This window comes from Varanus komodoensis, unplaced genomic scaffold, assembly GCF_004798865.1.
Source record: "Varanus komodoensis strain SLA01 unplaced genomic scaffold, ASM479886v1 scaffold26, whole genome shotgun sequence".
NCBI lineage: Eukaryota > Metazoa > Chordata > Lepidosauria > Squamata > Varanidae > Varanus > Varanus komodoensis.
The window spans coordinates 8153500-8174945 of record NW_025335684.1 but is presented as its reverse complement, the minus strand read 5'-3'; the positions used below and the strand labels follow the sequence as shown (position 1 = coordinate 8174945).

General features: G+C 42.8%; 2 protein-coding genes across 3 annotated transcripts in view; both read left to right on the top strand.

The window, feature by feature from the left end:
• METTL9 (methyltransferase like 9) overlaps positions 1 to 2817 on the top strand; it is a 31794-nt gene extending 28977 nt beyond the window's left edge. Inside the window, exon 5 of one of the 2 annotated variants that reach the window (XM_044433734.1) lies at positions 2079 to 2817. In XM_044433734.1, coding sequence (XP_044289669.1) covers positions 2079 to 2281 — 203 coding nt within the window. In that variant the 3' untranslated portion in view covers positions 2282 to 2817. Of the gene's footprint in view, positions 1 to 2075 lie in introns of both variants that reach the window. The other variant, XM_044433733.1, reaches the window with a different exon arrangement.
• Positions 2818 to 10072: 7255 nt separating this feature from the next.
• The window catches only part of OTOA (otoancorin), a 47918-nt gene continuing 36544 nt past the window's right edge, over positions 10073 to 21446 (top strand). The window contains exons 1-9 of the mRNA XM_044433664.1: positions 10073 to 10087; positions 11057 to 11087; positions 11185 to 11212; positions 13547 to 13634; positions 14493 to 14624; positions 15842 to 16077; positions 16157 to 16260; positions 18823 to 18923; positions 20131 to 20270. Of these exons, the coding sequence (XP_044289599.1) occupies positions 10073 to 10087; positions 11057 to 11087; positions 11185 to 11212; positions 13547 to 13634; positions 14493 to 14624; positions 15842 to 16077; positions 16157 to 16260; positions 18823 to 18923; positions 20131 to 20270 (875 nt within the window). The remainder of the gene's footprint in view (positions 10088 to 11056; positions 11088 to 11184; positions 11213 to 13546; positions 13635 to 14492; positions 14625 to 15841; positions 16078 to 16156; positions 16261 to 18822; positions 18924 to 20130; positions 20271 to 21446) is intronic.

Sequence of the window (21446 nt, the reverse complement as noted above, 5' to 3'; positions counted from 1 at the left end):
TCTGTTACTGTTCTTCAGATTGCCCAATAGAGGAACTTCCTGAAAATGGGGTGTAAATATAGCACAATTTGTATCTGTGTTAAGCGAGCATAATGCTTTATTGGCTGGAAGACATTCACTGCATTCGGAATGACTCAATACATTGTGCTGAAAACAGCAGGTTCTTTTGCTACCAGGAGGGTGGAGAGAGTGAGCCGAGTTCAAGTTCACGCGAAAGCCAAGAAGTCCAAAGGGTCACAAGACCATTACTTAATTCCACGTTTCTTCTTCTAAGATGAGGGGTGAGGGAGATCATTCCCCCTCCTGCTCTTCTTACTACATTTCTTCCTCTTGCAGGAAAACCAAAGGCAGTTTTCACCCCCCTCCGCTTCATTTTATTCTCACAGCAAGAACCCTGTGAGGTAGGTTAGGCTGAGAGTGAGGGTCTGGTCCATGGTGAACCAGTGAGCTTTCTGGCCTAGTGGGGACTAGACCCCACATCTCTCAGGTCCCTCGCCTGACACTCTAAGCACTACCCCACGCTACCTTTTTTATCCTCCTGTAATAAAACCTTGTGAAATGGGGTTCAGCAAAGATGGGTCCAAGGTCAGTTCAGTGAACGTATTGGTTAAGTAAGGATTTGAACCCTGGACTGCCCCTTCTGGTTCAGTATGCTACCCATTTTATCACACTGACTCAGCCTGCAGTGGAGGAGAACACCTTCCTTAACCACAGGTGCTAGGCTGGTTCCTAGCCAGAGAGCCCATCATGGTTCGGGCCTAGCTAGCCAGGCCCACGCCGGAGCCTGGGGTGCGGGCAGCAGGCCTCCGGGCAAAGGCAGTGGGACCCAGACAAGGGCCAAGCCTAAACATTGCCTGGAGTCCATTCATTGGCTCAGAAACAGCGTCGCGGTCAAGAAACGGGCCGAAGTGAGGAACTGGGAATGTCAGAACGCACAAGGGTGCATCCTGCGTAAACTGAAAGCCAAGAGCCAGGAAGGCAATCCATGCAGTCGCTGCAGCAGGATAAAACCAGGCAGGATTCGGGAGCAGCAGGAGTTACACTTAAGTAGGACGAGGCAGTAAGGCAGGAACCAGATGCAGCAAAGGTCTGGCAAAACGCAGGAGCCGGACCACGCCAGCACTGCAGCCGCTGGAGGGAGGACGGAGCTTGCCCGTAGCTAGCTCTCACCCAGCTGGCACTCCTCAGGAGTCCGAGAGCATCCGCACGGCCTGGGACTAACCCTGCAATTCCTAGGGCGCCTGTTCTAGTTCTGGCTACCAGATGGAGACCCAGAATTGCCCAGGTGCTGACAGCCCCCTCCATGGGCCGTCACGGCCTGTCAGATCAGCCCAGCGGTTTCATCCTAATCGCTCCATCGGTGTGCCAGTTTCGACTCTCAAACACACATGCAGGCATCCTCCGTGGCAAGCGCCACTAGTGTGAAACTTCTTTTCCCCAGTGATCTGCAAAGTCCTGGCATGTTTAGGGGAGCCTGCTCAAATTTTGAACTTTCTCATTTTTCATAACTTGATTTAAGTTTTTTATGTGTGGGGCGAAGGGGGATCTTGCCTTCTAGTTCTTTTCATCCTTGCATGTATATTCCGTTTCGTTTATACTGAAAGAGCCAGTGTGGTGTGGTGGTTAAGAGCACAGGACTGGGACTCAGGCGATCCGGGTTCTAGTCCCCGCTCAGCCACAGAGCCAACTGGGTGACTTTGGGCCAGTCACAGGCTCTAATCCTAACCTACCTCACAGGGTTGTTGTGAGTGTAAAGTGGAGCGAAGAAGCAGCCTTGGGTTCTTTGCAAGACAACAGGCAGGGTATAAATGTAATAGAATAATAATAAATGATGCTGTTAGAGTGGGATGTTCTGCTTTGTAGCTTGCGTAGTTCTTTTTTAATTAATCCCCTAAGAAATCAAACTGCACTTGGAGGGGTGGGAACGTGTTGAGCATCAAGAGAGACATTGGTGACATTGATTGGGACTTGATGCGCACTGGCATCATGTTGGTGACACCGAAAGGCAAGGTAAAAAGAGACTTTAAAAGTTATCTGGGGAAAAAAACCCTAACAAAATCCATATGTTTTCTCAGTAGGTGGCAAGTGGGATAAGCCATCTGAAGTTTTGGAAATCAAAGGACAGACGTGGGAGGAACAGGTGAACAGCCTGCCAGAGGTTTTCAGGAAAGTTGGTTTTGCCATAGAGTCATTCACTAGACTGCCGTACTTATGTGAAGGCGACATGTACAATGACTACTACGTCTTAGATGACGCTGTCTTCGTCCTCAAGCCAGTGTGAACATGTCTTCTGAGTCCAACCCAAGAAGCAGCCTGTGAATGAAGCATTTTGATTTGGGGATTTTTGGTTTTGTGGGGTTTTTTATTATTATTAATTACAGGAAGGGAAGAAAAAAATTGTGGTTGTCCATTCTAAATCAACATCACATATCAAGTCTAAAGGTCAAAATACTAATTTCTTTGTAGTATGTTTGAAAAAGGACATCTTTTTTAAGAGAGACCGAGTTCTTCTGTTGATGATTTCTTAATTGCCACAAGACACCTGCAATCCAACAATAATCTGAAGATATTTTTATACCTAACCATGGTGGGTCTCACAATCCGGCCAGTGGCCGCATCGCTATGGGTGCTGGTCCAGTACAGCTGGTTTTCCTCAATGAGACAAGGAAGGAATACTGGTGATAAAACTGTTCATTCAGTATAAAACTGGTGGATCAAATGTTGGGATGTGGTTTCTTCCATGTTTATGAAATTATTTTAACTGTTGGTCTTCAGCACATGTTTTTAATCATGCTAATAAAACTTTTTTTGAGATGAGTCTTGTATCTAATATTCAATTGTGTAAATGAATATTAAAACTAAACCTGTTTAAATTTAGACTAGCTTATTAGAGTGTAATCCGATGAGGCTCTTTGGAGAAGAAACTTTGGAGAAGATGCAGGCAACAAGGTTCTTCCATGGTGTTCCCAAGCATGGAACAGTTTTCCAGACTTGGAACTGGGTCTTTAAATAATCCCATAGCTGCCTAGATGTTCTGCAGGTGCCATAGAATTGCTCTGCCTGTTAATATAGTTAGTGACAAGATTTATCCAATCGGTGAACAATAAAACAAAGATAAATCCTCATTGAAACTATTAAAAACAGCTTGCAGTGATAAAAACTTTGGTGTATCTAAGGTCTATTTAAATAAAATTATCTTCAGCAGATGTCCCAAATGAAAAAAAAAACCCCTTGTTACCTGCAGGCTGGGAGTTTCATAGAGGACAGGTACAATAAAGGCCCCCTGGACACCAACTGGTCTCCACCTGCAGAACCACCAGGATTACCTTGGCTGGTAGACTCAGCAACTGGATGGGCTGGGAAGAGAAAATCCACTCACATTGATGGCTTTTGCTTATGAATTTATAAAACTGCCCTGCGATGTCTCCGCCCATTGCCCTGCCTATTCCAGAATTCGCCTCTCTGATCTGCCACAGCTTGGGCAAACCCTTTATCCAGGCACATGTGATCCTTACCTGGATATACCGAGGACAAAATCTGGGAACTTGCGTTTCTACTGACATACGGCCCTTCTCCACAGCCCAGGTGAACTTATGCCACGGCCTTACACAATCTCGGACCATGGGTCCGTTCAGTCTAGTAACGCCAATTCGGAATGGGCAACAGCTTTCCAACACACAATAGATCAATCTTTTTCCATCTCACCAGAACAAGCTCTACACGGACCAGCCTTTGAAAAGTGCTCAGAAACTTCAGCTGGTCCAGAACTCTGCAGCTAGACCTGTAACCAGGAACTGTGTGACTTCTTTTGTTATACAGGATACAGAATGATGTAAGCTGCCTTGAGCCCTTTGTAGGAAAAGGCAGGATATCAATAGAAAAAAAATAGTCCTGGAAACTATAGACATGAAGCTCACTGGTGACTTTGGGCCAGTCACACACTCAACCCAAAGTCACCCAATCCTTGGCTCCATAGCTGAACCCAGATCACCTGAGCCCCGGGCTCCACAGTTCCAGCGTTCCTCTGTTGCTTCTCCCCAAATGAAATAACCCCATTCTGGGCGCCTGCAGCTTTCTCCAGCTTGTGCAGTGGATCGCAGCCTGTGACCCCATGAAGCTAGTAAAACTTGCTGCGACCTGCTATGCCATTCCCTCCCGCCTAGAGGGCAGTGCAACACAACTTTTCGGATAGCGTTACCGGTAGAGGCACCAGAGACATTGAGAATGCTGCTCACCTGTGCAGGACAAACTTTCTGTTGAGGGCCAGCAGCCAAGAATTTCAGTGCAGCTGCCACAAATAATAGGGTGAAGCATCATTCAACTGGGGAGGAGTACGTAGAAAGAAAGAAAGAAAGAAAGAAAGAAAGAAAGAAAGAAAGAAAGAAAGAAAACACTGAGAAGATTCAAGAACATCTGCCTTTTCTTAGTGTTCTTTGCTGGCCCCTGGTCCACCAGGAGAAAAGCTTTCAACCTGATAGGCCCATTTCTATGGAATTTCCTCAATCCGAAGGTCAAACAGGTACCAAAATGGGAAGCCATTCCTGCTGCTCAGCTACAGTTTTAAGACATCCTTGTTTTAATGTATGGTTTTCATTCTTTCATCTGTTTTAGCTTTGTACCCTTCACCTGCCTGGATATGGAGTGGTCTACAAATACTGTAAATACATTACTTAGTATTATTTTCACTAAAGCTTTAAAGGGAAGCTTTCACTAAATTATATTGAATAGTGATAGCTCTGAGAATGCATTTGGAATGTGTTAGTAAGCCTGAGGTATTGAATTCTCAGCATATGTACATAAAAACTCCAGGGCTGTGAAGCCATCATGAGTGAGTTGTGCTCTCCAGGCCCTCTCCACAAGATTGCCCAAGCCTCTTCTTATTTGCAACTGGCAACAGAAATAAAAAAGGAAATAGAAAGACTTTAGGCTCAGCTCTACTCAGTCTTCTTGTTAGCCAGGCTTTGGCTATCTGGGCGATCTTCACTTTCATATCCTCTAATCAATCTACTAAATGTTGAAGTTTTTTGGTGGAAAATCAAACCAGGAAAGAAACTCCATTTGGATAATTCAGAGGTCTGGTTTTTACTTATATATCATGGCTCTGAACATGTGGAATACCTGTTCACTATTTTATAGCCGTTTCAGTTAAGCAAACAGTTTTGAACATTCTTAAAAGGTTTCCAAACAATCTGGTATTGTGGCTAGGCTTCTGGATCAGCCTTGGCCTGAAATATCTCCGATCTCTTGAGGCAGTCCTGCTTGAGAGAATTTCTACCCCAAGTTCTAGGGCAGACCTATTCCACTTCTCAAGTTCAATTGATTTATTGCCTTTTTTGGGAGCCATTTGATCACTGGGCTGCAGAGCGCGACGGAGCAGAAAACAAAGTAAGTCTGTCTGCGTACACATGGTGCGACCGAGAGAGAGAGAAATTCACTGCATATATCCTCAACTCTCGTCTTTCTTTTCACACTCATGTTCTGCTCTGTTCCTTTCTTTTCACATTTCATACTCTCTCCACTGCTTTTCTCTACATTAATTTTGGTCATTGTGCAAGGCATTCCTGTTCCTTTTACTTTCCTAGACTCTCCAGTTCTGTCTTCCTCTTCCAATGGATTGTCTTTGGTAACAATTCCTTCATCTCAGACATTAAACCTCTGCCTGCAGAAAATACCTGCTGGAAACCTTGGATTTTAACCAACTTTGCAGATTTCTTGCATAGGGTAAGTCAGAAATTAAATTAAGATTCCCTTCTCATTGAGCACCTCCCTACACATTTCCTAACCTTTGATGGGGTAATTGCTATTTTTCACGTATTATCTATCAGTCTCTTTTTGGAATCGGTTGTTTGGGGAAATGCTCTTTCTTTGTATACTTGCTGCTGTGAAACATTTGGCTACATGGTTCATTGTTTGGTTTTTTAAAATTCAGTTCTTATTTATAAACATTGAAGCTCCTGTAGAAAAAGTGTCATGTTCTTTCTTGAAGTTTAACTCGCACTAAATAATGGAATCAAAGAATCCCACCCCCTGCCCTTTTTACATGTTATCGTGACATTTGTTAATCAACAATAAGGGGCTTTCCCATATAAATAATCTATAATCACTTCCCTCTTGTGACATAAATTAAAACAATTAATTTGTTTTCTTTGTCAGGAATAATGCAGGGGAAAAGAATGCGAGAGATGGATTACAAGTATCTGGAATGCAAGAGGTTTTTTCTGGGAATATTTGTAACCCACAAAAGTGTTCAAAATCCAGCAAAGATTGCTAAGTGATTTATTGGAGATAGGAAAGAAGCATCCTGATGGTTGATTAGAGATGAGGGGAGAACTGTATTTTGTCTGCATGTCTATACCAACTCCCATTTGAACTTGCCCACAAAATGAAACAAAGTTAAAAGTCACTACACCTTTTCCAGAGTTTCTGTTCAATTACTGCACATTAAAGGATGCATATTGTACAGAAACTTGCAGATAAAATGCTTCTAACACCGAGAAATGCTGTAATTTAAACGGAGTCAATTTGTCTTATGCACAAACTCAAACATTTGGCTGGACTAGTCAGAAAAGGGGGCTGCAGTTAAGTTCCAGGTTTTGTCAGTGGGTCTGCTGGGTCTGAGTCCCATCCTGACATGGATGCTCTGTGGCTGCAAGTCTATACACACGTACCTGAAAGGGAGTCCTACGTGACACAATAGAACTTTCTTCTCAGTAACATACAGAGGATTGTACTGTCCATTTAACACAGGGAACTCGAAATGTTCTCCTTGGATTGTGCAAAATGACCAGGGTAGCCTCAAGGGACAGACAAGGGACAGACTAGGCACCAACAATAGCCCTCATTTGCCCAATTTCCCCTGAGAGTTTGAGATCGGCTTATCAATAACCAATCACTTAACTGCTTAATTGCTGATGGCAAGACTCACCTTCTGTCACCTTTTCCTTTGGTGACAGATTACTAATATAGGCAGGCAGCCAAAGTGCTTGAGGACTAGTCACTTTTGAAGAGCTATTTATAGGGTTACTTTTGATGCCATATGTAAAAGCAAACAGCCAATTGTCAATGTTAGGGCTTAAGCAGCTGGCTGTCCATGGTCTCAAGAAAAAAGCAATACATAAAACCAAGTCTTAACATTTATAAAAAAAAAAATGCATTTTTATATGCATTCTTGCCTAAGATACATATTTTGCAAAGACTTTCCCTAATATGATGCACTTTTGAACATTATTTCCCTTCCCATTTCTATAAGCATTTTTTATTGGAGAATTCCATTACAACATTTGAAGAAGGGCCGATTCTAAAGGATTCTTGTGCTCCTGTTAAAAATGCAAAAGTAGGCAATTTTGCATTAAAATGAACGTTTAATCAATTTCTTTCCCAACCCTAGTTCCTGGTTCTTGCTGGGTGGGCCGGCCATGTCTACAAAACAGCAATTTACAATAGCTAATTGTTTACAACAGCAATTTACAATAGCTAATTGTTATTTAACCTGATGTCTTCCCTTCTACCTCTGAGGAAGAAGTGAGGTTCTAGGCTGATGTGGGTCCTTTTCCCCTACTCAGGGAAATTTCAAGAGCTCGCCTCACTTAAAGCATCTGGCATCCTCAGTGAGCAGCCTTCTCCTCCCATCTGGTGCTGTTCAGATGCATTGGACTCCAGCACCTATCAGCCTGAGCCAGCATGGCCAATGGAGGGTGGAGGTTGTGGTGATGTGTCTCTGGAAGGCACCAGGCTGGATATGCCTCTTGGTAACCATCATTTATCGTTGGTTCGCCAAGCCTTCTGGGTATTGTTGAGCATAGCTATGCAGGTAACACTAACCAGAGATTAATGAGAAAGTTTCCCTAAGGGCACTGTTTCTTTTAAACAACCCTGTGATAAGGCTGGGGATTCATTACCCTTGCCAGAAGCTCAGAAGGAAAATAAAAGCTTGCGATAGTTTACCTTCCCTGTTCTGGAGCAGCTATCAGGATCAAGGAAACTTTATAAGCCTAAATAGTAGGTAGATTGTGCCTGCTGCATTTTCCTCCTTGTTTACTTTTTCCAAGATTCCCCTCCGCAAGCAAAGAGCATCTAAAGAGGACTGAGTGTTCTGTGTTGCGGAGCAAACTCCAGATGTGTTGTCGGATGTCCAATTTAGTTGTGAACAAAATAAATCAAGAATAGTTTCCAGCCTAGAAATAGAGTAAAATTTGTCGTCTGCTGAAAGCTTCGGAGCTGGAGGTGTGCTTGAGTTGGATTTCCCAAGCCTGTTTGTCAAGATTGTCTCTTGAAGTGCTCTTCCCTTTTTGAGGTTTTGACCAGGAGCTTTTCCTAGGATGAGTCCCCCCGTCCCTCTCCAAGGCATGTCCATCAGCCAACATCACAAGACAGCATCTGGAAAACTTTCCCCCAAAAAGCTTTCCAGATGCCAACTCTGTCACCCTTTCAATTCCAGGCCATAATGCAGAATGCAGCCTTGGTTATTTTTGCGATTCATTCTCTTGTTGGAAGGAATATAGATTTAGGCAATCTTTGGGACAGACTTTTTAGTGAATCTAATTAATTTACTAATGCATCTGTGCTTGCATCTTGTATTCTTTGCATGGTATCCTTTTTGTGTAAATTTTGTTGGGACTACTTGTGGGTTGTGCAAAGTATTCATTTAATAAACTGAACTAAACTAACACCACAAAAAACAAGGGCATGTACCAAGAAGAACATTGGGTGGACTATCATTATGGACAGGCTTTTGGATATATTTGTGGTCAACCGATTCTTCTTTTTGATTTCTGAGACTGCTTTCTTCAACATTTTAAGGCAGTCTTCCCCCAGTCCAACACTTCTGGAGGTCCCTGGGTTGGGAAGGCTGTTAGAATCCATTTTGTGCGAGTCATTTAAAGTTTTTGTAAGACCCCATGAATATTGATAGGAATGGGCTATGTGACCTTTAAATAAATGATCTGGTCATGCATTCCACTGGTCAGAAGGTAGGGCTTCCTGGTCTGGTGGTTCTGCTTTTCCCTTGCTCAGCCTTGACACGTGAGTCTAGTTAGCACGACTGGCTGAATCCGCTACGGCTTGTTACCCACAGTAGGATGCAGTGAGTTGTACATACCCCAGAATTCCTTCAGCTTGATGCAATGTTCAAAACACCCCAAGCAGTCCATGGGTTGTGGGTGGTTTGTTAAGTATGGGAACAACCCACCCTCACTGGATTTGCATGTTATAATAAACTGTGTGCCCCATGGAGACTGGTAACTCCAGCGTTAGTGGGGTGGTGTGTCTACTCTGAGTTTTCGTCTGAACTTTGAAGGAACTGTCCATGGTTCCAAACCATATCCCCAGAAAGGTTCTGCAATTTGGTTGCATGCAGTTGTAATTGGCATTTAACCTTTTATCTCCCACGGTTTCCCAATAAGAGCTTTCTTCCCAATGCAATAGGAACGGGGGCAGAATGAGCCAGGTTAGACTGCAGCTGGAGGTGAAGAATGAACATCCCCAAGTACACCAGCTAATTATTCTAAAAACTCCAGTACCTTGGAAGTATGTCCTATTGGACACAGCAGGGCTTGCTTCCATGTAAATTTGCATACGTTTGCATACATATCCATAAGGACAAGAGTCAATAAAGGAACAGATTTGGTAAGCTGTGCAGTGTAATCACAAACCTTACTGTGAAATTAATAGGGCAAAGGCAGAAAGAAATACAATCAAGTTCATTGTTTGGGAAACTGGATACTTAGAAATGACACAAATGTACTGGAGAATTCCCCAAAGAACAGTTGAAAGAAGAGCGCAAGTCGCTTTCAGTATGTTGAGGGCTAATAAGCCAAGCTAGTTCCCAAGCTCACATGTCTATCATCTTCAATCAAACTATTGTTCGTGGTTTTTTATGCTCCACATTACGAATTTTGAACCAAATAGAGACCAGCGTACAAGGCTGGGGGAGAAGGTGTTGAACTGTTTACACTTTTAATTGAAAGTGTCAAGGTGATGGTAGGAAAAGGCTCCTCTGGAAGTATCCGTGAAATAGTTCTGGAAAAGAATGTCAAAAAATGAGCATCAGTTTTTAGCCTCTGTTGACTACAAGATGGCTTTGAAACAGGCAATTTAACATAACGAGGCAACTGAAAGAAAAATATAGATGGATCCAAATGTTGTTATTAATGTGTTTTCATATTGGGCAGCAAAAAGTCTGGAGACTTTACAAGTTTTAAAAGTTTTAAAAAACCCACTAAACAGACATGACAGAATCTGTGCAATGACACCAGATCAAGAAAACTATAAATACCATTTCAGTGAAAATTCTCTCTTGCTTTTTTTCTTTTATCTGTCTAGAAAACAACAGGAGAAATGGCCCCATACTTGAAGATACTTTTCCTGTTGATGCTAACGAATCATGCAAAGGCGGATAATCGTCAGAACATAAGTCAAGGTAAGATGAAATCCTTCATGTGTTACAAAAATAATTTGTGTATTAAGTAAGTATAGACATTAAAGTAGAATTTGATAATGTTTAATCTTCAATCCTGTACCCACTTACCCGGAAGTAAGTCTCACAGAATTTAGTGCAATTTGCTTCTGAGTAGGCATCTAGGATCACAATTTTCTTACAGTATGAGTCTATCAGATCCTAAATATCAGATTCTATGGATTTCTTTGCATGTCACACTAAACCATGATTTAGCACAAAGTATACAAGCCACAATAAACCCTAGACTTGTGCCTTCCTCTCCTCTCCCCTCCCCATATTGCTTTTATTCCACTTTTAAGTAACTATACTTTGCCTTGTTGCTCAAATTGTGATTCCCTGACATATGAAGATACCTGCAGTCTGAAAAGCATTAATTTAAATGATTTATGATGCCATATTTTCTGTATTTATGAAGCTGTTTCTATTTATGTTTTGTGTAATGAGATTTTTCCTCCCTTAGATCTGCCTCCACACCTACAAAAAACTGTGGTCAGTATTTTTATAGTCATCAATCATGTTAGCCGTATTCTTTCATATTTACATATTTATGGTTGTGTATGAATGTCTTTCTTTTTGCTTTGTTTGTTCATTTGTTTTTAGGAAGAAGTTATAGCTGGAAAGTATCTACATGGTAACTGCATACTATTTTTGTATTATTATTTATTATTTTATAAAATACTCCTTATATAAGAAAGCAGATTAACTTTTCTGTATGCTTTTTCTCTTAGCTCTCCTTGATATGCTTCAGTTCCAAAGGTAAAGAAAATTTAGTGTTCTTTAGATTGTGTTAGATTTAGAGGATGATACGACTAGAGTAGAGATTTTATTTAAAATGTTTCTTGATAAATACCAATTTACTCTTCCAATACAGTTTTTGCCCAAAAGGTTCATAGGACAAATTGTACAAAATAACCATCACCTACTTCTGGTTTCGTCAGTTTCAGCCCATCAGGTATAAGGAGATGAGTTGGAGAAACAATTCTGAGTTAAGTTCTCGGACAAATGCTGGTGAAAGTTAGCTGCCCCCAGCTCACTCCTTGAGATGTATATGCCTGCATCTCAAAGCAAACATGGAGTTGTTGATTAATTCTAGTTAGCTTACATTTTGCAAATCTTTATAGCATCTTTAATTATAGTGTGCTCCTCCAGTAAAACAAGGCACATGCCCAAATACAATTAGCAGGAGTTTTTTTGATTAATCAGTTCAACATAAAGTGCCCATACTAGGCACCTGGGGAATTTGTTTTTCGGCGCCAGGCAAAGACCTTTTTATTTATTTTATTTATTTAAGCAGCATTTTAAATGTTAATATTATTGAATTTATTTGGCCAGGGCGGCTTATTTTATTTTACTGTATATATTTTAATTGTTATTGTTTTAATGTATTTTGTATTTTATTTGATGTTGTAAGCTGCCCCGAGGCCTCGGCAAGGGGCGGCATAGAAATGTTTTAATAAATTTAATAAATAAATAAATAAATAACTTATAGGCTGGTTAGCCTTACGCCCATTGTGGGAAAAACAATAGAAAGGCTCATAATAGGAAAGGCTCGGGAGTCCCTAGACAGGGAAGGGGGGTTGGCTGAGGTTGGTTCTATATTACGAAAATGAGTCATGGCTCACATGCACATCTTCTTCTACTCAAAAGTATTCAAAAGGAGTTTGGAAGCGTTCATAAAGTAATTGCAGCTTGCCATCTCATCTGAACCCAGAGAAAGTGTGGTTAATTATGTCTCTGCTTACTTAAAATGAGTTAACTTCCAATCATAGTTTATGATCCTAGCTTCTTTCAACTAACAAGATATTGTCCCAATCATAGTTTATGATCCTGGCTTGTTTCAAATAACCAGAGATTATCCTCAATTTAGGATTCAAGCAACATGTTACACTGCATTTATATTAAAATCTGTAGATTAAATGTGTTAATTCATGACTCACCCTACCTGGAAGCAGAAGCTTCTGGTCTCTTTGCCACTGTGCTGGAGGTAGAAAAAGAACTAGGGAGCATGTACACAGTTGTTTAGTATTAAGTTTAAATGCAGCTCTTATGTGAGAGCCATTCTACACATATGGTTCTGCACAGAATAAAAAGGGCGATCATTCTGCACAATCAATGCTTTGCAGGTGAGGTCTCAAATAACTGCCCCCAGAGCTTTGGCTAGGAGGCAGTGTGGAAATGGAATAAATAAATACACTCGCTGCCAGTCCTCATGGTTAGAGGAAGCGCCATTGTGGCAAGAAAGAGACCTTTGCTATACACACTTTCTTGGTTTGTCTGCACTTCACTAAATGGGTGAGACATTTTTATTTATTTTATTGACTTATTTTTATTTGAAGCTTTCATAGACTGTCCCTATACTAGCGTCTCAGGACGGCTGACAACCAACAACAAGTAAAATAGAAATTTAAAATAGCACAACATGCAGCATAAAACACATTAAAACCACCTAGGCATTAAAATAACAGGAGAATAAAAAGGGTTTTGCCTGGCGCCGAAAAGAAAGGAGTGTCAGCGCCAGGCAAGCCTCTCTGGGGAGCGTATTCCATAATCATGGCGCCACCACAGAGGAGGCCCTCCTCCGGGTAGGGTAGCCACCCTGCTAATCTCCTTCAAGGAGGGCTCCTGAAGAAGAACCTCCCCCTCGGGTCTCAAGGGGCAGGAGGGCGGATGGGGAAGGAGGTGCTCCTTCAGGCAGCTCCTTCCGGTATCCAGAACCCAGGCCATTTAGGGTAAAATAAGCAACTTTGTGCAGGTTGAGTGCAGTAAAGGATCGCACAATCATCAGGCATCCCGGTATGTTTGTACACTGTCCAGATAAAGGTAGTCTTACTAGTTCTGAAGCTTTTCAAAGTACCTGTGGCTAAATATGGAATAAGCCGCAAGACGTCACAAGCACGATTCAGCACAGCTCACGTTTCAGTTGCTTTGTAAATCTTGAACGTGTTAAAGGTAAATTTCTATCCAGTAATTCAAACTTTATTGCTGCATCAGCATGCACTGGTTGTGATACTTTACAATTTCAGTGCAACTTGTGGAATATACTTTGGAGTGGAGTGTCTCTCCCTCTCTCTCTCTCTCTCTCTTTTACAGTACGCACATGTGGACCACAGATCTCCTCAACAAAATTGTGATTTATTTCCATTCTCAGAATTACGTAATGACGTATAGTAACCTACAGGTCTGTATTGTCTAATCTTTTCCTACTGGAATAGTAGAAGAAGTAGAAGAATGAAAAGATAAGCACGCAGGGATGAAATATTGTTTAAACCTGCTCTCGGTTGTTCCTTGATGTAGCTATAATTAAGAAAAGGCTGGTTTGTCACAGTGGGACAACCCATTGTGCGTTGCTACCCACAATGGATTGGCATGTCACATGGACCAGGATCAGTTCCTGCAGATTGGTTTATCTGAGGGCAACAAGGCCCCCTAATAAACCATGGCTTGTTCCAGGGAAGGGTCATCATGTCTGAACCCAGGCAGCCTCTTAAAGGGGAGAGCTAGCTGTCAAAACTCCTTTCCCCCCAAAATGGATGCACGTTGAACAGTCAAAAGCGGAGAAGTGCCGCCATCTTGAGAACAGCCAGGCAACCCCCTTCCCCCCCACAAAAAAGTGGAGGGTGATCTTACCATAAAGGGAGTATACCTGGCAGCACCCCCTTTTTGTGGGTGGAGATCACTCACATTCTTGCTTTCCCTTGACGGCTCACATTTTGACAGCACATTCCCAAGAGAAACAAATGGAAAGGAAATGCCTCTTTAGAGTCTCCTTGGGGCAATGCCCAGGGTTGGTCCATGCTGTGCTTCGGCCCCGAGGACACTTTCCTAGCTGAGACTTCAAATTCCACACTGTGAACCTCCCTGTGCTTATGTTGTGCAGACAAAAGTCACGCTTGTGTAAGCAGCAGTCTTTATAGCATCCCAGGGGATAGCGTGGATTGTACATAGTGTGGTCCTTTGCCACACCACAGAGAATCAGACATGGACGCTGAAAATAATGTTGCATTCCCCTTCTCCTTCCCTTGGTCCTGTTTTTCAGGTATCCATAAAAAAATATTTGGAGAACTTCTTATACCATCCCAAAGTACTTTTGGCAGAGTTTCAACAGATGAATCAACAACATTTTCAAGCTGCGATGAAATATCTCTTTGGCAGCAAACAGAGCTATTTGGTAAGCTGGTTTTGGACTTGGTCGCTAACAAACTGGAGCAACACTAGCCTAGATTCCCTTTTACATGGCAGGCAATATGACATACCGGCAAAGCGAGTGTGATGTAGTCGTCAGCATGAAGTAGCAGGCTCAGCTGCAAAGCTCAATTTAATCTTGAAGCTTGCCAGGCGACGCTCTGTTCTCCAGCTTTTATCCCTGCTCTGGTTTAGAAGGGGAGCTAACAGGTCCTGGGAGAAGGCAAGCTTAGAAGCAGCTCCAGGCCGACCTGCATTCAGAATCCCTGAATTTGCTGATGCAGCAGCGTTTGCGGGTGAGTTTCGGCCAACATAGCTCAGTCCAGCATCTTCAAACACCTTGCCCTGCCCTCTGCAAAGCCAGGTTTGATAAATGCTTCAGCTCTGCTCTCCCTAGAACAGGAAGCTCAATTAGTCACCATCTCCCAGCCTAACCTACCTCACAGGATTGTTGTGAGGTGTGTGGGAAAGAACATTTGCTGCCCTGAGTTATGTGAAGGATCGATGCAGTTAAAATAATTAACAACAACAACACCAGAACAACAACTGTATAATGATGATGTCAGCATTGATTCTTTATAATTTAAAAGACCAACTGCTCTCTTGTCCAGAGCCTTTTCCCACAGATGCCAAAAGATTTATTAACTGCTAATTTATTTCAAGAGTGTAGCTTACCTTTTAAAATATTTATTTACCTTGCAAATGAAACAATTTAAATGCAATTGCTTTTGATAACCTCAATCTATAAACAATAAAAATGCAACATTGTAAAATCTGGGAGCTTGAGATAAATTAAAATATGTTCTGTTTAAAAAGCCTTGCAGAAACTAAAAAAAAAAAAAAAAAGATTCCGGGGCCAGGGCATGACAGGAATATCTCTCATTCCCTTTATTTCTGAAGTTCAGGCATGCGTGCTAATCTGATATTGCCAGAAGGTCACCATACGTGCATAAGAACAATGTATCATGCGTCTCGGTGGAGTGACAGTTTTGTAGGAGTAGAAAAAGGGTGCAAGCAAATTCCTAAGGACAGGAATGGCCTCCCACGTGATCCGAAAGCCCTGGATGTCACCAGCTCGAGGCAAATCTATTTGGCTGGGGGAATGAGATGGACTGTCGCTCACAGAACATGGCTAGCCAGCTGCTGTAGGTTCCCCTTGCCATGCATAACGTTCATTGATACATCTAGGCTCTGTGTCTACAGGAGTTGGGAAATATAGTTATTGATCTGGCTACAATAAGAGAGAGAATTTTCCAAAGCCCGGGAGGAAACAGAACCTTGTTCCTAATTACGCTGGAGAGGTGCTTTCTGACACTGAACCCCGTGGAATGTGTCGACATATTAAGTCAAGTCCTGCGGACATCTTCCATCTCCTATCTCCAAAGCCACGCGGTAACCCTCCTACCGAGAGACCTGCAGGAAGATGCTTTTCGAAACCTGTAAGTTATTTCCCTGCTAAAGAATTTTGGCCGACCGTCATCCGTCCATCCACTGCTTTGCACTGCTTTTGTCTTTTAGATCAACAGTATTCAAAGATCTGTACGACCGAATGACTGCAAATGCACAACGGGCTCTGTATCTCTGGATGACGCAAATCCTACAGAAATTCCACAACACCAGTGGTAGGTTGGATACTTGTTGTTGTTAGTCACAAAGTCATGTCTGACCCATCACAACCCCATGGACAATGTTCCTCCAGGCCTTCCTGTCCTCCACCATCCCCCGGAGTCCACCCAAGCCCACACTTGCCACCCCAGTGACCCCATCCAGCCACCTCATCCTCTGCCGCCCCCTTCTTCTTTTGCCATCAATCGTTCCCAGCATCAGGGTCTTCTCCAGGGAGTCCTTCCTTCTCATTAGGTGGCCAAAGTATTTGAGTTTCATTAGCAATCAACAACTGCAACTTTCTACCAAAGGCGAAACATGCATGTTTAGCCTGCAACTTTCTACCAAAGGGCGAACCATGCATGTTTAGCCTGAACGAAGTCTTATAATCCCATTCTTGCTTAGAAAATAAAAGGTCTTACAACTCCCTGCATGGCTGGCTGGGGAATTCTGGGAGTTGTAGGCTTCTCTCTCTCTAAAAATCCACAGGATTATGCCATTTTGCAGAATGCTGCATTCCAGGCCCCTCCCCCCATTTCCCATCCTGAAATATTGAGCCAATATTCCATGGCTACTAAGCAAGCAAAGGATCCAATTGCCTTTGGAGTTTCCTCTCGGGCATGCACTTTGGGTTTTAAATGGCTTTTAAAATGTTCTGTAAACATCGGGGGTTTTCAGGCCTGATAATACCTCCTCCTAGTGCAAAAGTGAGCGGCTTTTTTCTCCCCCTGCACCACAGACGCTCTTCATGACATATTGCTATTTCCACGGCCCCAGGGAGAGGCCAAAAAAACAAACAACCCACAGGTAGCTGGATGGACCATATCAGCAACCAGTTCAAGCTGTCTTCTTTTCCACCAGGAGCAGATAAAGATATTTTTATCTTTTGTAAAAATAATGGTTCTTCATTGCCCATTTTTGCATACCTCTCCCAAAATTGCCTTGCATCACAACGATACAAAATATTATTGCTGGGGAAATTTCCAGCTAGCTACTGTGAGCCAAACTGAGAGGGAGAAAGGAATTCTGAGAGGGATGGTAGATAATATCAGCAGCTCTGCTAAACTAAACATGATAATTTCCCTGTGTCAGGGTGCTGTGGGATACTACCCCGAGTATGTGTCTTCCTGGCCTGAGATGCCTTGAGCATCTTCGAGGAAAAGGGTAATTAAAGCAGCAAAGAACACCTCTTGCCTTTCTAGGAACCGAAAACAGAAAGAACTTATTTTGCATGTTGTGGCTTGTGATGCAGAGTTTATGATCACAAGATTGGAAGGGGTGGGACATAAGGTATGGGGAAAGGTGATCCTCCGAGGATGTTTGGAGTCTGGATCCTGTTTCCTGAGGACTGTCTCTAAATACCACAGCAGTGTGACCATCATTGCCTCACAAACCAGGAGGGCTGCAAAGCAAAAGCGATGGATCAGCACCGGCTGACTTGAAAGCTGCTCTCCAGCAGGCCTGGCCTCTCCGGGCATCAGTATTGCTGAGCTGAAGTTCTGTAAGGTCCCCTCTGTGGGGCTGCCTTGTAAATAGCTAGGGAAGTGCAGTTGGTCCACCGTACAGATGCCTGAGTTTTCACTGGAGGGAGCAAAGCACACAAGGAATTCTGTGCCATCCACACAGGTTGCGCCTTTGTCTCAGTTGGCAGGAACGCCAGGGCTAACCGTTTACGCTCTTTAAAATCTAAGGCGCAGGGGAGGTCAATGCTTGCAAGAAAAGCCTCCATCCTTTAGTGTAGCCACAGGTGAGGAGGAATCCCATGCAGATGGGTGAAGGGGTAGAAACCGACTGCCCTCTTCTACGCTCCACACAGAAACCTCCATCCTTGCCCGTGAGGGAAGTCTTGGCAGGGTTGCAGGAACCTTGCCGTTTGCAGAAGTTTTTAGAAAACTTAATGAAAACATAAGGAGAGGAAACACAAAGAGCAACTTCGTGAGACTGAGAATCGAATGCTAGCTGACTGCTGGAGTGGAAACTGGAGGGAATGGAGGCTGGAAAAGGTTGTGGCCAGCTAGCTGGAATTCTGAGCAGGAGGAGCTTTGTGCACTGTGTTGTCGGTTTCATGGATTTGCTGAAAACTCAATCGTAGTTATTTATTTATTTAAAGCTTTTATAGACCGTCCATCTACTGGCACCTCAGGAGGGTTTCCAAAAAGCAGCAAATAAAATGGCACAGCATCCAGTAATTCAATAATATAAACCACATTAAAACCGATTAATAATTAAAAGAATGGGAAAATAAAAAAGGTTTTCCCTGATGCCGAAAGGAAAAACACATTGGCACCAGGCAAACCCCTCTGGGGAGCCGCCACAAAGAGGGCCCTCCTCCGGGTAGGGTATCCACCCTCCAAATCTCTTTCAAGGAGGGCTCCCGAAGAAGGACCTCCGCCTCAGATCTCAAGGGGCAGGAGGGCATATGGGGAAGGAGGTGCCCCTTCAGGTGTCTAGGGCCCAAGTTGTTTAGGGAGTTGTAAGAATTGGGAGTTGTAAGACTTTTTCTACCTAAATGTGCACAGGATTGCACCCTTATAATAATGATATTCTGAGAATTTTATTTTGAGATATTCTAGGTTCAGGAAATGATACTTCATGGGTTAGTGCAGAAAGCATGTGGATCCTTGGAAGATATATGGTTCTTCTCCCTTTAGAAGAAATCAAGAAGATTAACCCATATGAAGTAAGTAAAAACGAAGACTGGTGCCGGAGGTCAGACTAGATGGCCCGGGAGGCCCCTTTTGACTCGCTCTCTTTCTATGTTTCTATGAAGTACACATTTGAATAGTGGTTATGGAATATATGATGCATGGATGATAGGATTCTCATGGCAGTAGTTGAATATCTTTAATACCCATGATTGGCAGTCGGCTGGAGTCTGACAGCATCTGGATGGCCCAAATTCCTGATACCAAACTCCGTTTTCAAACAGAACTCCAACGTTTGAAGAGTTTGTCAGAATTCTTGCAAGCAAAGGATTAGTGGAGAAAGCTAAGAAGGGGAACATCAAAAACATCCCCTGCTCAGGGGACATGGAATATAGCTGGTTATACAGAAGGCAAAATAGAAAACAGGGAGAAAGGGAGAATAGAAGGAATGTCAAAGAAAGAGCCATGGCTGGCTAGAACCCCAAACAACAATGTATTTTTTTTGCAAGTTCTAAGATACATACTTTGCAAGGGCAGAAACAAAGGTGACTGACTGAGGGGTAATTTGTGGAATTCATACATCTATCACTAGTATTTCTCTAGCTGAATGTCAGCATTGTCAGCAGACACTCATAAACCTAGCCTACCTCACAGGGTTGTTGTACAGATAAAATGGAGAGGAGGTGAACTTTTGTAAGCTACCTTGTGTTCCTTGGAAGAAGTTCAGTGTATTGATAATAACAACAACAGAAAAATTGTCCAAATTAATGTTTTCTGGTATTTTTGGTAGACTTTAAAATGTCAGTTTCCCATATTTTGCATTGCATTAACTATATTAAAGATTAATTAGGATGCATGCATAAACGAAGGCTTGCACACACAGCCTTCTTGGCGTTTGGAGTTGCTGGTGAATGTTGTTTTATTTTCGGAACTGTTCTGAGAATTGATACATTATTGAAGGACTGGGTCATTAAATACAGTATTATTCAGGAAAAGTAGATATCTTTTATTGATTGATTGATTGATTGATTTATATCCTGCCTTTTTCCTCAAAGGGCTCAAGGCAGCTTACATCATTCTCCTCCTCCATCTTATCCCCACAACAACAACCCTGTGAGGTAGGGTGGGCTGATCATTCTTTTTGTTACAAGATTACATTGGAAATGAAGTCACTATGGATATTAAATGCACTTTAGTAAATTCAGCCCATGATAAAGTTCCCTTTTCCTTTATGCTAATTAGATGAGGCTTTTCATCAGTTATGACAATGCGACAAAGCAGCTTGATACTGTGTATGACATCACGCCCGATCTTGCACAAGCTTTCTTGGAAAGGATAAATGCATCAGGATTTGATATGAAAAATACATCTACTCTCTATAGGCAAGTCCATGTTTTTCAAGGTTGCATTTTGGAGAAACATTTTGCAGGTGGGTCAAGGGAATCAGGAGACGCTGGTTAGAATCTAGCCGGATGGGGACGCTTCATGGGTTGAGTCTGGGCTGTGGACTCCAAAACTGTTCTGAGTATTGTTATGCAGAGAGGATAAATTGTTCTGTTTGGGATTGCAACTGGGCTTTTGAATAAGGAAGGGCACCAAAGAGGCTGCCTCCCTCTTACATTCTGATCTGGTACAGTCCAACATGTGGTATTTCTGGTTTGTAGTTTGGTTCCAAACAATTTGCTCAGAGTTGCTTCCTCCCCCGCTGTGTTAACACTTGGCATGTATATATGGTGTGGTTGGAGTATTTTGTTCCATGTGATGATCCAAACATCCACCCTGGAAAGTAGGACAGCTCAATTAGCACAATATTGCAGACGGAGGAGGTGTGGGAGCCAACTAAATGAGGGTGAAATTCAATCCAGGTATCAGTCAAAGCAATCCTATTTATGGTTGCTCACAAGTAAAGCCCATTGGATTGAATGGGATTTACTCCCAGGTATGTGGGTATAGGATTACACTATCACTCCCTTGGCCATTACACCAGAGGTGAGCAACTTGTGGCCCCTTACATTTTTTGGCCTATGACTCCCATCATCCCTTAGCACTGAGTATGATAACTAGGACTGATGGGAATTGTAGGCCAAAAAACATGGAGGACCTTGTTGTTGTTGTTCAGTCAGAAGGTCGTGTCCAACTCTTCATGACCCCATGGACAACATTCCTCCAGGCTCTCCTGTCCTCCACCATCCCCTGGAGTCCACCCAAGCCCACACTCACCACCCCAGTGACCCCATCCAGCCACCTCATCCTCTGCCGTCCCCTCCTTCTTTTGCCTTCAATTGTTCCCAGTGTCAGGGTCTTCACCAGGGAGTCCTTCCTTCTCATTAGGTGGCCAAAGTATCTGGGCTTCAGCTTTAACACCTGACCTTCCAAAGAGCAGTCTGGGTTGATTTCCTTTAGGATTGACTGATTTGATCTCTATGGAGGACCCTAAGTTGTCCATTAACTGTACTTGAATAATATTTATTTAACTGATAATATTATGCTTCCTCTCCAGGAAGCTCAGGGCAGCACAAGCAATGCAAAAAAAAATATGCCTCCATACAGAAATCCCC